The 14,624-nt window shown below is 46.4% G+C and overlaps 2 protein-coding genes across 5 annotated transcripts in view; both read right to left on the bottom strand.

The window, feature by feature from the left end:
- The window catches only part of LOC135111004 (forkhead box protein O1-like), a 77,185-nt gene extending 63,234 nt beyond the window's left edge, over positions 1-13,951 (bottom strand). Inside the window, exons 1-2 of one of the 4 annotated variants that reach the window (XM_064023852.1) lie at positions 6,305-7,746; positions 899-1,865 (exon numbers count right to left, since the gene is read on the bottom strand). In XM_064023852.1, coding sequence (XP_063879922.1) covers positions 1,803-1,865; positions 6,305-6,877 — 636 coding nt within the window. In that variant the 5' untranslated portion in view covers positions 6,878-7,746 and the 3' untranslated portion in view covers positions 899-1,802. Of the gene's footprint in view, positions 1-898; positions 1,866-6,304; positions 7,747-12,729 lie in introns of those variants that run through there. The other 3 variants (XR_010273515.1, XM_064023853.1, XM_064023854.1) reach the window with 3 other exon arrangements.
- LOC135111005 (forkhead box protein O-like) lies at positions 11,488-12,736 on the bottom strand. The gene has a single exon (XM_064023855.1). The coding sequence runs from the start codon at positions 12,415-12,417 to the stop codon at positions 11,854-11,856; it is 564 nt and encodes a 187-aa protein (XP_063879925.1). The 5' UTR covers positions 12,418-12,736; the 3' UTR covers positions 11,488-11,853.
- Positions 13,952-14,624: the final 673 nt, after the last annotated feature.

Here is a 14,624-nt window from a genome sequence, read left to right as displayed (position 1 = left end):
ACATATAAGAATGCCTGAGAGATACCCAGGGGACGGAGATAAGAGAGGCTGTGTTGTGACAGACAGCAATCAAGTGAAAATTAATATATCAACAGCGGTCATTTATCTGGTGACGTAATGTACGCAAAAATGTCAGATGCCAATCTCGACATACATTTACAAACATTTATTCACTTTCTTTATCTGCAGAAAAGAGCGACATCTGATAATGATTATCAGCTATAGCTTCTCTCTCTCTCTCTCTCTCTCTCTCTCTCTCTCTCTCTCTCTCTCTCTCTCTCTCTCTCTCTCTCTCTCACACACACACACAATGTGTAGTGGCCTTGATATAGTGGAACGCGTTTCATGGTTTGTTTCAATCATTGGACGCGCAGAAACTCGGCATGAATGTTTAGGTTTACAGTCTGGCAAACACAACAAAATTATACTCAGAAAAAAAAAAAATCAAACAAATATACAGGTCTTCATACTCTCTCAATCTGACAGAAGTGTTGGCAGGGAGCGGGGAAGTACTTCCCGACTGGCACATACAAAGCTAGACGGCTCGGCGTGTTTAAGCAAAAGGTGAAGACTTGAGGCTAGAATGCCCTGAGGTAGAACGTTACCTAAAAAAATTATAAATGTCCTGTCCAATGGCGCACGTGATCATCACCACTGTTAATGTTATATAACCTATAGATGCATACTAGATAAATTTCTTGGGGCATCTAATGCTTTTTGTGGACAATTATGTTTGTGTTCTTGTATAATATATATATATATATATATATATATATATATATATATATATATATATATATATATATATATATATATATATATATATATATATATATATATATAGATATAGATATAGATAGATAGATAGATAGATAGATAGATAGATATTAATCTACTAAAGAGTGTACCTCAACCCACCAATGACCATGAGTGTTCCCCCCTAAGCCAATCTCCTTACAAGCACTCTATTTCACAGTATTTTGCAGGAATACTTTGCTGCAGTTTAGAGCGTTCAAAGCGCTGAGGAATGTTCACTACTGCTTCTCTTTTGGAGGAATGTTTCTTTATTAGCAAAGACAGGTACGCAAGATTTCATACTCAACAAAGTTCCCAGCCAAACTACGTATTTAAATATTTTTAGAGGCATTGTGGCAGTTTAAGTAGACTAACCACCAACTGGGTCATGGCGATAATTATGAACCCATTGTTTAGGTGTGGCGTACGTTGAGTGTTATGTCAGGGGTTCGCTCCCCGAGTGTTCCCTCTCGTGATTCTCAGTGAAAAGCACCACGCTCTTCCTCCTACGCAGAAATGAGTTCGACCACAGTCAACTCTGGTGTGAACATGCTCCCTCAGGATGTACTGTTGGCCACACCACACACCATCACCCTGGGTGCACGCTTGGTGTCAGTGCACACGGCTCCCCTCTCAGCTACCGCGAGGCCCGCTACCACCACTCACTCCTGCCCTGCAGCAGCCCTCCTACTCCACGGCCCCTCCCACCTCAGCTGAAGTCTTCCTACAGCATGAGATCCTAACACTATCTACAACGCTTATCAGACGACCTTATCGTCGCCTCCACCGACAGATAACAGTCACTTGCCACTGCGCCGCCTGTGAGGACATTTGCCCTCGCCGGACGTGGCCACTCTGCCCTGGCAGACGTGTGTTGTTTAGGTTTGGACTACCAGGCAAAGTTGTCAAAGAATGTGTGTGTGTGTGTGTGTGTGTGTGTGTGTGTGTGTGTGTGTGTGTGTGTGTGTGTGTGTGTGTGTCACCTCACTAAAACCATGACGCAGTACTCACCTGACGCAGGTGCGCCGCCCCTCACCCACACATCGATATCCCAATGGCTTCTTATTTACCTGCAAAAAAAAGACAAAACGTCTATTAATACATATCCTTATTAAAGAAAACCAAGAAAGCCTCAAAACATATACTGTACTTGATGTTAGTGAAAGATTGCATGCTTGATATTGTTACTTGTCATAAGCTCGTATTAAATCTCTCTCTCTCTCTCTCTCTCTCTCTCTCTCTCTCTCTCTCTCTCTCTCTCTCTCTCTCTCTGACCAACAAGGATGAGCAGCAACACAGAAAACAATGGCACCTGCAACTACAATCGAATGTAACAGTTAGGCAGCAACTGTTCCCTTACATGGACGGCTGCTCCTCTCCACCCTGCTTGCTGCCCCCTGCTGTCATCCCAACACCTCCTGTCTTATTTGTACTGCAAGGTATATCGAAACCGCAGAGTGCATCTTACACACACACACACACACACACACACACACAAACACACACACACACACACACACACACACACACACACACACACACACACACCACGTGATGAGGGCAACAGTCGTCCCGAGTTGGAGTGACATGAGTAGCTGTCAACGGTCTTCGTGCGCAGTTTCTAAATATAAAGCAGGATGCACTGTGTAACTTATTTCGAAGTGACTAGTGTGCCACATCAGCTGATTGCAAACTGGCTCTCCGTGAACACCACCGCTGCTCCTCACAACGAGCCATGGCAACACCAACACTCACACCAGCCATCAAGTTTTATGAATATCTACACGGCCACATAGTTAGAAATTGAATGATCCTCTTCACACACTTCCACTGTGTTTAGCTGCTTCCCTCAAACTTAAGTCCTCTGATCTCCTGAGAACCTACCAATCGCTGGGTTGTGTAAGGAAACGGTCAGCTGATCAGAGGATTTAGTGGTGAAGAAAGATTTTAACAACGATGGAGTAAGTGCAGGGTGCATGTCTTTTAAAAGTGACCACCTTTGAATATAGAGGTAGAACAGATAAGGTCAACTGAAGCACACTGAACTACAGTTAAACCAAGTAGACTGTTAGTCTGAATGTGAAGATGTTTGCTCCTGTCACGGCAAGGATCAGATTCCCGGCAACTCTATGATAAATTAACCTTTAAGATAAATTCCTCACGTGCTCAAGATACAAGACAACACTAGCAACACATGATGACGCGACTGGAAGTTGGGTCTGTAACGTGTCACACTCACCCGTGCTATAAAAGAAAAAAAGAAAAGGTTTCTCATCTCTGCTACAACCACTAGCGTCCCTCTGCCCCACCACCACCACAGCCGCCAGTACTACCCTCTCCATCCCCACCAATCACCACCACACTGGGCCACCGACACATCCAAACTGCGAGCGGCGGAGCGACAGAGTCAGAAGGGCGGCCAGCTCCCTCCTCCCTCAGGAATCTATGTCGCCTTACCTATGCACGCTTTGATCTCAGCCTGTCCTCCCTCCGTCCCCCTTCTCCTTTTCTGCCACGCCCACTGCACACACACACACATACACACACTAAATCAAACATTCCATCACATCTCTGTAAACTCAAGATTTATTTTGACAACAAGGCAACACTGTCTATCATTTCCCCCCTACCTGACAATCCCAAGACTTCATTCTGCTCTTCTTAGGGCCGGTACAGTAAAAAAATATATATATATCCATTTTACTTCCAAGATACAAACCATGTGGCCTCACCAACAATTAAATAGGTTATGACTGTATTCGTTTCTTCACTGTGTGTGTGTGTGTGTGTGTGTGTGTGTGTGTGTGTGTGTGTGTGTGTGTGTGTGTGTGTGTGACTCAGGAAGGTAATGTGACACTATCAAAGAGCCATTATACTTATCTGTAACTCGTGGGACACACTACAGCACTACTGTATACACTCTTTAATTCCCCTAAAACCTTTCTGTGATCCTCATATACCTTTAAGGGTGGACATACAGAGGAGTTCCTTGTGTGTGTGTGTGTGTGTGTGTGTGTGTGTGTGTGTGTGTGTGTGTGTGTGTGTGCGTGTCCTTGATTGAGAAGTTAAATTTTCATCACACTGCCCCACTACACACTATGACAGTCACACACCCAGGCACAGAGCGATACACTATAACTATAAAGGTATAGGACTGGCTTGAAACGACCACCAGAGAATCACACACACACACACACACACACACACACACACTATATGGCAATAATGAGAAAAATACATTACGTTTCTTTAAATATGATACGACTTTTCAGTTGACATAACATCTCACATGGTCAAGTGGTGACTGACACTAAAACGCGTGCAACAAGATGTCTGTCAAGTTTATGAAACAAAAAGTAAACAAAAACATACCTATCGTAGACGTTAACACTCTTTTCACAACTTTATCTGGCTGTATCAATTAATTGTTTTACAAACATATAATTCACTCAGCCAACAACATTCTTCTCGTGGTTGATATCTCCTCGTATCAACAATTTTTTGTCCACTTGGTACGCATCCTGGCTTATGAAAAATCTGATAAGAAAAGAAAGTATTGGCGTGGAGCGGCGGAAGCGCCGCGGGACGCTGTTTAGTCCAGGCTGCCTATCATGAGCTCAAAATTGTAACTGTTGTATTGTATTTGCATAATTACTATGCGGAAGGAATACTTAAATAACCTAAAGCAAGCTTCCTTCCTCTAGTGTTTGCTAGTCACTAAAAGTTCTACAAAAACCAGTTTAATATTGTGTTCGCGGGCAATCTTCCCTCAGACGCAGTGAGTATGGCAGCGGCGGGAAGGTGCCGCCTGTGCAACACTTGGCCTCCCACCACTGCGCCGCCGGGCACGTCACCAATAGTCACCGACTCTCAGGCGCCTCCCCCTCCTAGTTAAATTATATATGCACGCTGACAACATCCAGAGAGCATAGGCGCTTCAATCCTGCTGACCCAGAGCCGCCGCTGCCATGTCTCCGCCCCGCCGATACTTACTGCGAAGTTTTGTTCTTGTCTCCTGCAAACAAGTCTGCGTTCATTGTGAAAACCGGTTCGTGTTAAAAATTTTAAAAGTCACCGAACAGAGAGCGTCTACCGAACGATACTCATGCCCACCTTCACACGCCTGTGAATGGCCGCGACACACATCAGCGTTCTTGACCTCAAAGCGGCGGTTTTCAGCAAGCTGGTCACATGTCTAGCCTCGGATTCTCGGTACGTCGTGACTTAAATAAAAAAAAAAATAAATAAATAAATAAAAAAAATATATATATATATATATATATATATATATATATATATATATATATATATATATATATATATATATATATATATTATGCATGAAGAACTCGGGCGGCGCCTCGTGACCCCGCTCCTGCTAAGGTCGGCTACCCCGTCGGGCGGGCGACAGACGCCCAGCAGTCAGCACTGACCTTACCTCCCACTGACCCCTCGACAACAGCAGGAGGATCAAGGTGTCAAGCTTAAATCCCTGTCTCGATGGCAGGTCAGCGCGGCTCGGCCCTCACAATCCCACGTCCCTCGGCCAGGTCTTGCCCACCGCCACCGGCCTACGCCAGTCATGTCCTGCTCCCACCCGCCCGCCACGCCACGCACTGTTCTTTATGGTCATGACCTTCATCAAACTGCGACATCCCCACCCTCCTACTATCCAAAAAAGTGAGGCCGCCCACAGCCTGCTCCTAAGCTCGGTGTAGCTACGCAGCATACTCCACGGGCTGATGCTGACGTAATCCGTCTCATTCGATATGAATACCAACGTGTATGCGAATATTTTCTCTTACGTGCCACAATGATCTGCGGGGCGCCACGACAAACTTTGTGTTGTCCGTCCCGTCCTGACTACTCGCGGGAACCGTCTCACCGAACAACATCACGTTCTGCTAAGCTTTTTCTCTGCCATAAATATACGATTTTACATAAATAAGTCGGAGCACTTATTTCTTTATATATTAGTAACTGAATGGGAATCATATCGTCTTCTTTATGCGTTCACACACACACACACACACACACACACACACACACACACACACACACACACACACACACACACATTGTAGTGACTCGAGACGTGCCATGCGATGCAATAAGCAAACATCGAAGCGGGCGGGCGGGCGGGCTGATGCTGGCGCCGCGCTGGAGCCGCCCCGCTGACCCGTGTGCGCCTCATCCACACCATTGACAACAATCTCACCTAATTCTACAAGCCCTGCCAGAACGTCTCATCTAGCATCACACACCGGCGGTAATGCGGTGGAGATATTATGGGTTCCACGCCGGTAACATGTAATTACATGTTTGGTGGTTAAATCTGTTGCACATAAAACATCTCCGCAATTGATCGACACAAAAACACGTTCCCCTGACCCACGTATTCAAGAAATGTGGAGACACAAGCACTAACAGTATAACGCTCGTGCAGGACACCAGCGGCAACAGTAGCCGTGTGGTGGCCGCGTCCCCGTCTGCGCCTGCTGCTGCCTACCTTCCAGCCGGCGGAAGAGTTGGAGTCGCCCTTGTCCTTGAAGTAGGGCACGTTCTGCACCATCCAGTCGTAGATTTGAGAAAGGGTGGCGCGGGTCTCCGGTGATGACATGATGGCCTGGGCGATGAGGTCTGCATAGGACATGTTGCCCCACGGGTTGCGACGCGAAGTGTTCTTTTTAGGCGGGCCCCCGGTGGGGTCTCCAAGACCACCCATCGCTCCTGTCGGCCGAGCCTGGTCGACGACCGGTCCTTCCCCCGGCACCGCCACAGGTTCCTCACTCTCCACATAACCTTCAGGACACGGGAGCGGCCACGTGTTGGAACGAGACCGAGCCACAGGCTCAAAGTTTGGGTCAATCTCCATACGGCGGAGGGGAGGCTGGCGAGAACTTATAGGTGTGAGTGGCATCGCTGCCTGCAAAGGTGGGCAGGTCACGTGCCGACCGCCACTCCCGGGGGGAGTGTGGCCGCCCATACTCGCACTAGTGGGCGGTAGTGCCACTGGCGTAGTTTCCATCTCATGCCCACTGTCGGGTTCCTCCTTCACTAATGAAAAGAAACCTGATGCCATTGTGCTAAAACTCTGAACAATAAGACACACAGTAAGAGTGAAGCAAGCGGTGACGCGTAGTGGTGGTACAGCTGAGACGCGGCGTCACCGGGGCCCACGGCAGCTCAACATGATCATCACACACCGGAGCGCGCGTCCTCAACCTGCGCGGCCCACCAACTGACTGACGATCACGCCGACACCCAACTGCACGCATCTGCCGCCACCAGAGCGGCGCCACTGGCCATGACCGCTATCACCATAGACTGTACTTGAGGCTACAAGATACAGGCTGTTAAGATACCAAGTGATATATCTCAGCAACTCCTTCCTTCTGAGCTTCTCCCAGACCAGACCAACGGTGCCTGAAGGGGAGCGTGGCGACACCCCTGCCCCCCCTCTCCTCGTCAGGCCCTGCACAGATGCGCCACCCTCCCACTCATTCGGCTCCGTCGTTGTCTTACCATGTCGTCTCAACACACGCACTTCAGGAACACACGTTCGTCACTGCCACAGTTACTCAGCACAGAGTCGTGTCCTTGGACACCAGTCGCCTTGACAAGAGCTGAACTTAATCCAATATTTGACTATAAAGTTAACCACTTGCTGCTCATTACGTTTACGGTATTTAACTTGTCACTCTCCCTCGGTGTAATTGTTTGTTTATTGCAGGAGAAAGGTGATCTGGCAGCCTGAGGACACGTTCCCTGGCCCTGAGCGACAGCGCTGCAAGACGGCAGGCAAAGGCTGCTCCACGCGGTGCACTGACTGCGGTGCACTGAGTGACTTGTAACCAATTACTGGTTGGCGAATACACAGGTGGCCTTGAAGTGGGTCACAGTCATAAGCTTCCTGCATCATTTGACTATTCTGTCAGGCAGACAATTACACGCCACAACCAGTGACATGCACTGACATTCAACACGTGCCGGGATACAGACCGTTAACGGTGACACCAAGATCTTTGGTGTCACGGGTGTTGGAAGTGGTGGTGGTGGAAAAGAGATAGAGGAAGGAGTGATAAACGAGTGGAGGCCGGGGTTGCTTCAAGGGGGAGAGAGGAGCAAGATGCAAGGTGTTTCTCTCAACATTCCTCACAACTTGAAACCTCAGTAACGCCTGTTACATACCGATTTGAGCTTCTTCAGTCGCCTCACTCTACTCACAGCTTCCCGCATCGCAGCACAAGCAGAGCGGCAGCGAGCTAACACTGACGTCTCTTCACAAGCGAAAGTGAACTGACGCGTGATTGATTTAACATCGTACCAACAATGGGGTCATATAGCGCTGCTTAAAAAATATTACCCAAGCCCTTCTCTCAACACACCTCGGGCAGCCACCACAGGCATTCGCATCACAGCTGACAAAGCACACAGGAAATACCCGTGTTTTTTCTCGTGCACAGATATACCGTTCGATGTGTGGCACAGTTGAAGCAGCAGCTGCGTCACAGCTCTCAGCGGCGCCGCCCAACACTTGCCACACTACACGTGCACTCCCTCGCACTGACCACACACAATATCCCTCTTTCGTTGAGGCATGCAGAACGGAAATTGTGTGCAGTACTTCAGCAACATTTATTTATGCCCAATAGAGACGCACCTTCCTGCTAATTGGATACACAAATGACCACATGGTAAGGTATGGACGAGGACTCAACGTTCCTTTTGTACAATTCACCCAATATTGTTCAGATTTATGCTACGTTTCCAACGAATTAAGCATCACCAGGATCTGTAAGTCTACGACAAGACCTCCATCAACTTTTCTTCCCACTCATCTCTGTAGGTTACTCGTCTATTCAAGATAACCCAAGCAAAACGTATTTTTCCATCTAATACTACTACTACCAGCTTTACCTTCTTTTATATTTCTACATGTTAAAAATTGAATATTAAAAAATAATATGCTAAACGCTAATTTAACGAATCCTCCTGTTCACGATGGTAGCGACCCAGGGAAGGGCGGCCCGAGGGAGCGACGCACGCTACCGCGTGCAGTGAGGGGCCTCCCGAGCCCCGTCAAGGTATCAGTCTATCTATGAACATCCATGCAACCTCCTTAAGAATGATCATGTTCTTCTACACACACACACACACACACACACACACACTTCAATAGCAACAATGTATGAGAGCACGTTACATTCTACATCCTCTTATTTATTTATTTTTTTTTTTTTTGTACAAGCAGCAAAACGTTTCAATATTCAGCGGATGTACAAGTGGCATCTCTTCACAAGATACAGTCCTGTTCTCTGTGCCGCTCCATTACCTCCAGCCTCCGCTCGCTCCACACCACGCCATGAACTGCACCCACACACCAGTCTCTCCTTTCCATTCACATATTATACGCAGCGCCTTGTGATCTGGTTGGTAAGGCGCCAAAATACTAACTGATCAATCAGGTAAGGTGTACATCCTATACCTGGCCAAAAATTCAACCTTCCCCATTCCGGCTGAAAAGTACGGAGTATTTATCTTGAATATTTTACTTTCCTTATCGTCACATCACAAGGCTCGTCGCAGCTGTTACTTCCGCTTCTTGACAATGCCATTTCCACTTTTATACAGCCTCCTTTTTTCTTTTTTTTAAGATTCGCCTATCACACCAACGTCCTGTTTACAAAGAAACCTAAACCAGACAGATATCTCGCGTTAGGTCTTCCTGTTCGTCTTTCACACACTAAGAGATGCAACATGTACAGTACCTCAGCCTCCTCCCTCTTCCTCTTGCCCTGATACTCTTCTACCTTCCTGGTTTGCTTCTGATAATGAATGATAAGTTGTATTCTGAGTTCAGTCTGTCTCCGCTCGACGTCAAAGATTAATCTTGATTCATTTTTTTTTTTCTTCTAGTCTGACTCATTGACTAATCTATGGGTCACCGATAGATGCTTTATTCTCAAAACGACTAAAAGCTTCGTGCAATGTTGGTTAGTCAAAGTCGCCGATTTTATATGCATGTTATTTCTTGGTTAATCAAGGCTTAGTAGACTTTTGTTTATTTCTGCTGTTCGAGTTTCGTGTCCCATAAGCATACATAAGAAGGAAGAAGGAAATGAATCTTGATGAAGGATACATGTAAATATGTCACCAACACGCAAAATCAGTAAAGAGCGTGCACAACACACGCACACACACACATTAATCAAGCAGCTGGTGTTTCCTTGTGTCTGATATTTGTACTACAAAAGCTCAAAAGATGTAATCCTTTGTTCTGTGCTGTGCTGTGCTGTGCTGTGTGTGTGTGTGTGTGTGTGTGTGTGTGTGTGTGTGTGTGTGTGTGTGGTGTATGTGTCGTCGCAGCCTCAATCCCAGCGTTACTGTTCACCAGCACACCATGAGCACCATCAATTCTCCATGAGCGTAGTACGAATTCGCATGGTGAGGACGTTGCGTCACCTGAGGTGTGCAGGAAGGCAGGTGAACTGGATAAGATGAGGCAACCCAGAGGAGGGAATGGTCGGCGATGAGGAGACCGCCGCCGCCCTGCTGGCCACGTCACCACACAGCAATGCAGCTGTAACGCGTGGCTGTTATTTGGTCTCCTACACCCAATAAAGTTGTGCACGTACAGCACAGATTTCCCTACCACTAAGTTTGTTAAACTGCAGGAGTAGGTTAGAGACAGGACTGAGCAACATCAACCTGTGTACCAGTGTGTGCAATGAATGAATGACGAAAATTGTGTGCGTGTAATGCAATATATATATATATATATATATATATATATATATATATATATATATATATATATATATATATATATATATATATATATATATATATATATATATATATATATAAGTGTGTGTGAGTGACGTAAGATTGTTTATATATATATATATATATATATATATATATATATATATATATATATATATATATATATATATATATATATATATATAGATAGATAGATAGATAGATAGATAGATAGATAGATAGATAGATAGATAGATAGATAGATAGATAGATAGATAGATAGATAGATTGATAGATAGATAGACAGATAGATAGATAGTTAGACAGATACATAGATAGATATATAAATAAATAAAAAATAAATAAATAAATAAATAAATAAATAAATAAATAAATAAATATATATATATATATATATATATATATATATATATATATATATATATATATATATATATATATATATATATATATATATATATATATATATATATATATATATATATGTGTGTGTGTGTGTGTGTGTGTGTGTGTGTGTGTGTGTGTGTGTGTGTGTGTGTGTGTGTGTGTGTGTGACATAAGTGTTTGCTCGCGCACACGGCAGCAGCAGCAGTGAGCAATAAGACTCAAAAAGAACGCATGGCTCTCTCTCTCTCTCTCTCTCTCTCTCTCTCTCTCTCTCTCTCTCTCTCTCTCTCTCTCTCTCTCTCTCTCTCTCTCTTACGTGCTGTTGACAGCCAAGGCAGTTACATCTTCTGTTGGCAATACTGTAGTACAACACAGTCTTCACTCGCATGTGGATAGATGGTGCCGTAGCCACCACACTCCGTGAACACACACACACACAAATTATATATATATATATATATATATATATATATATATATATATATATATATATATATATATATATATATATATATATATATACTTTGCAGGTAAAATGAGTGAATCTAATCATATTTCGGGAACGCAAATCATTGTAGTGTTTCCTAGGTATCTCGCGCGGGGGAGCTGCTCGCCGTGACAAAGCTGTAGCGCCGCGACGGACACCCTGCTTGGGATGGGATGAAGCTGGCCGCCTGCCGCCCGCCGGTAGCGGTCACGGACAGTCCGTCACCCCCCTTAACCCGGACAGTGCTGAGTCTTCAACATCAAATAGCATGGTTATAACGGATACACGGAGGATTAACTATACTTCCAGATGTTGCATTTTTGTATGATTTTTTTTTTAGGCAACTCTCGAGAATACGAATAATGAGCCTAAGTGTTTTCGTGTTATGTTGTCTATCAGTGGACGCAAGAGCTGCAAGCCTCAGTCGTGTGACTTAAATAAAGACAAAACAAGAAGGGACTGACTTGTGGATCGTGATAACCTAACCTCCCTGACTCCTTGGTGCGTGCATAGTGATTCCGTTGCTTTGAGGCGGCGAGCAGCACGCGTCGCCGAGACAGGGGCATACCTACCTTCCAGCCGGCGGAGGAGTTGGAGTCGCCCTTGTCTTTGAAGTAAGGGATGTTGGCCACCACCCAGTCGTAGATCTGAGCGAGGGTGAGGCGCCCGTCTGGTGTTGACGAGATCGCTGCCGTGATGAGATCGGCATAGCTCATGCCGCCCCAAGCATTCCTGCGAGTGCTGACGCCTTTCTTGGCGTTGCCGTTAGGAGGCACCGCGGCAGTCTGAGGGTCCATGGGGCACCCGCCGCTCTCACCCACCACTGGCTGCTGCTGGCCAGGGTGGTGGGAGGCGAGAGACACGGGGGGAAAGAAGTGTGAGGAGGATAAGTCATCCTGAAGGGGCGGGGGCCACGTGTTGCAGCGGCCCCGGGGTATGACATCCGCCTTACAGTCCATGAAGTTAAGGCGTCCCGCAGAGTGACAGAGGCGCTCAGTGGCCAGGACAGGTTTCTTTCGTCCCTCCCAGTCCCCAAATACACAAACGCACACAAACACTAACGACAGCAGACAGACAACCAGGGCTAAGGATGGAGGTTCAGGCCCCCTAAGTCCCCTCTATGTCGTTGCCCTTCATAACACGACACATAGCACAACTACACTAGACACGGACACCACGCAGTATTACTAATCATTCTCCTACTCTCAGACAAGAGTATTGCGACGTGAGAAAACATAGAGGAAGTCAGCAAAAGTTTCAATTATAATTACAATGTCCAGCATGCCATGGAAGGTGACTCAGGGAAAGCGAGCATGACAGAGTCTGCGAGCGTGTGGAGCACCGACGAACGCGCTGACGTTCCCTCACGCGTCCACACGACACTGGCTCGTCGCCCAGCCGTGAGCCGTCACTGCTAACTTGCTGCTCCGCCCACCAGGGCGGCGCCACCACACGAAGAGGCCTGCACAGGTGAACTCAATGAACGGCCATCATGCACCTGTCGCAGCCGCTACAGCGCTGCTCTGGATATTGCCAAGGCGGGCTGGTGGGGTTTACGAGCGTCCCGGTAGGTAGCACCACAACACTGAGCAGGGGAGTCATCAGCCGCCATGCCTCCGCGGGCAGGATGCGATACACCTGCATCAAGGTGGAGTCAGCCATTAACATAACTCCGTCCAGCACACCTCGCAAAGGTGAGAGGTGGCTCACGAAACACTATGACAAAGATCAAATTCCTTTGTTTTACTGACTGCTTCACCCAAAGATACAAAGTCGCGACAAGAGGGAGGAGTCATAATATGATTCAGAGTTCGAACTACTTGTTCGGAGTCTCTGTGACGAGCAAGGAACTGGTTCAAGAAAAGATAAGAAAACTTTCTTGATTGATTTTACAAAGCGTTTACCTTCCCCGCACTCATGGTTTGAACAGCGGAAATTGCATATTTACCCGCGGTAATCTAGGGAGAATTACCCCACAAACTTGAGGCTGTGAGCCGTCCAACGACGCCTCCCCTCCCCCACCACCACCACCCTCTCATGCTCTCCTGAGGCAGCCGAGACCACCTGCGCTACCACAGGAGAATACACCCAACCAGTGTTCCCAGAACCAGATGCTGAACGCTTGAAGAGATTCAGCTGGCTCAAAATTCTAAAAAATCCGTTGTGTGGATATTTCTAATTTTTGCCTTCATACTCCGCAGCCAAAAGAATAATTCACGTCTGCTGGTCTGAATCAGATGCAGCAGCATGTTTTCATTTCACTCGTTCTGGCCACCATGAACAGGCCAGGGAGACAAAACTGAGCGAGACAGCGTGGGTGGGTTTACTCCTGAACTCTGTCTAACAGCCAGGCGACCACAGCCATGTATGGATATAAGACTGACGTGCTTGTTCTCACTGACTGGTGAATAACAATCTGAGCCAAGGCCACGAGGCGCCTGTGTGATCCTGCTTTGCAACGCTAACACCAACACTAGGTAAACTTTCTCACTCTTCCTGATTTATTTTTTTTTTTTCTAATACGTAGATGCCGAGGTCATCTGACACGTATGAACTGTTAGTGAAAAAAAAAAATAGTAGATATAATAACTATCATTATCATCAGCAGCATTATTATCGTTACTACAATTAGCATTATTATAATTTTCATCATAAGAAAATTCATAGCATAGCAATTGATGGCGGGCAAAAATCTTCTTGGAGGGATATCAGAGGAATGGCCTGGAAAAGACGGGCAACTGAGAGGAGTGCAGAAGGCTGGGTGAAAGGCCAAGAGATCCTGCATTCCCTATAACTTGGCTGGGAGTGGCTGCTGCTGCTGCTGCTGCTGCTGCTGATGATGATGATGAAGATGATGACAGTTATCAACGTTGATGCACCATATGCTGTACACACACAGACACACACACACACACTCTCTCTCTCTCTCTCTCTCTCTCTCTCTCTCTCTCTCTCTCTCTCTCTCTCTCTCTCTCTCTCTCTCTCTCTCTCTCTCTCTCTCTCTCTCTCTCTCTCTCTCTCTCTCTCTCTCTCTCTCTCTCTCTCTCTCTCTCTCTCTCTCTCTCTCTCTCTCTCTCTCTCTCTCTCTCTCTCTCTCTCTCTCTCTCTCTCTCTCTCTCTCTCTCTCTCTCTCTCTCTCTCTCTCTCTCTCTCTCTCTCTCTCTCT

This window comes from Scylla paramamosain, chromosome 21 (assembly GCF_035594125.1).
Source record: "Scylla paramamosain isolate STU-SP2022 chromosome 21, ASM3559412v1, whole genome shotgun sequence".
NCBI lineage: Eukaryota > Metazoa > Arthropoda > Malacostraca > Decapoda > Portunidae > Scylla > Scylla paramamosain.
Note: the sequence above shows the minus strand (reverse complement) of the source record. Positions and strands in the feature narration are given on the sequence as shown.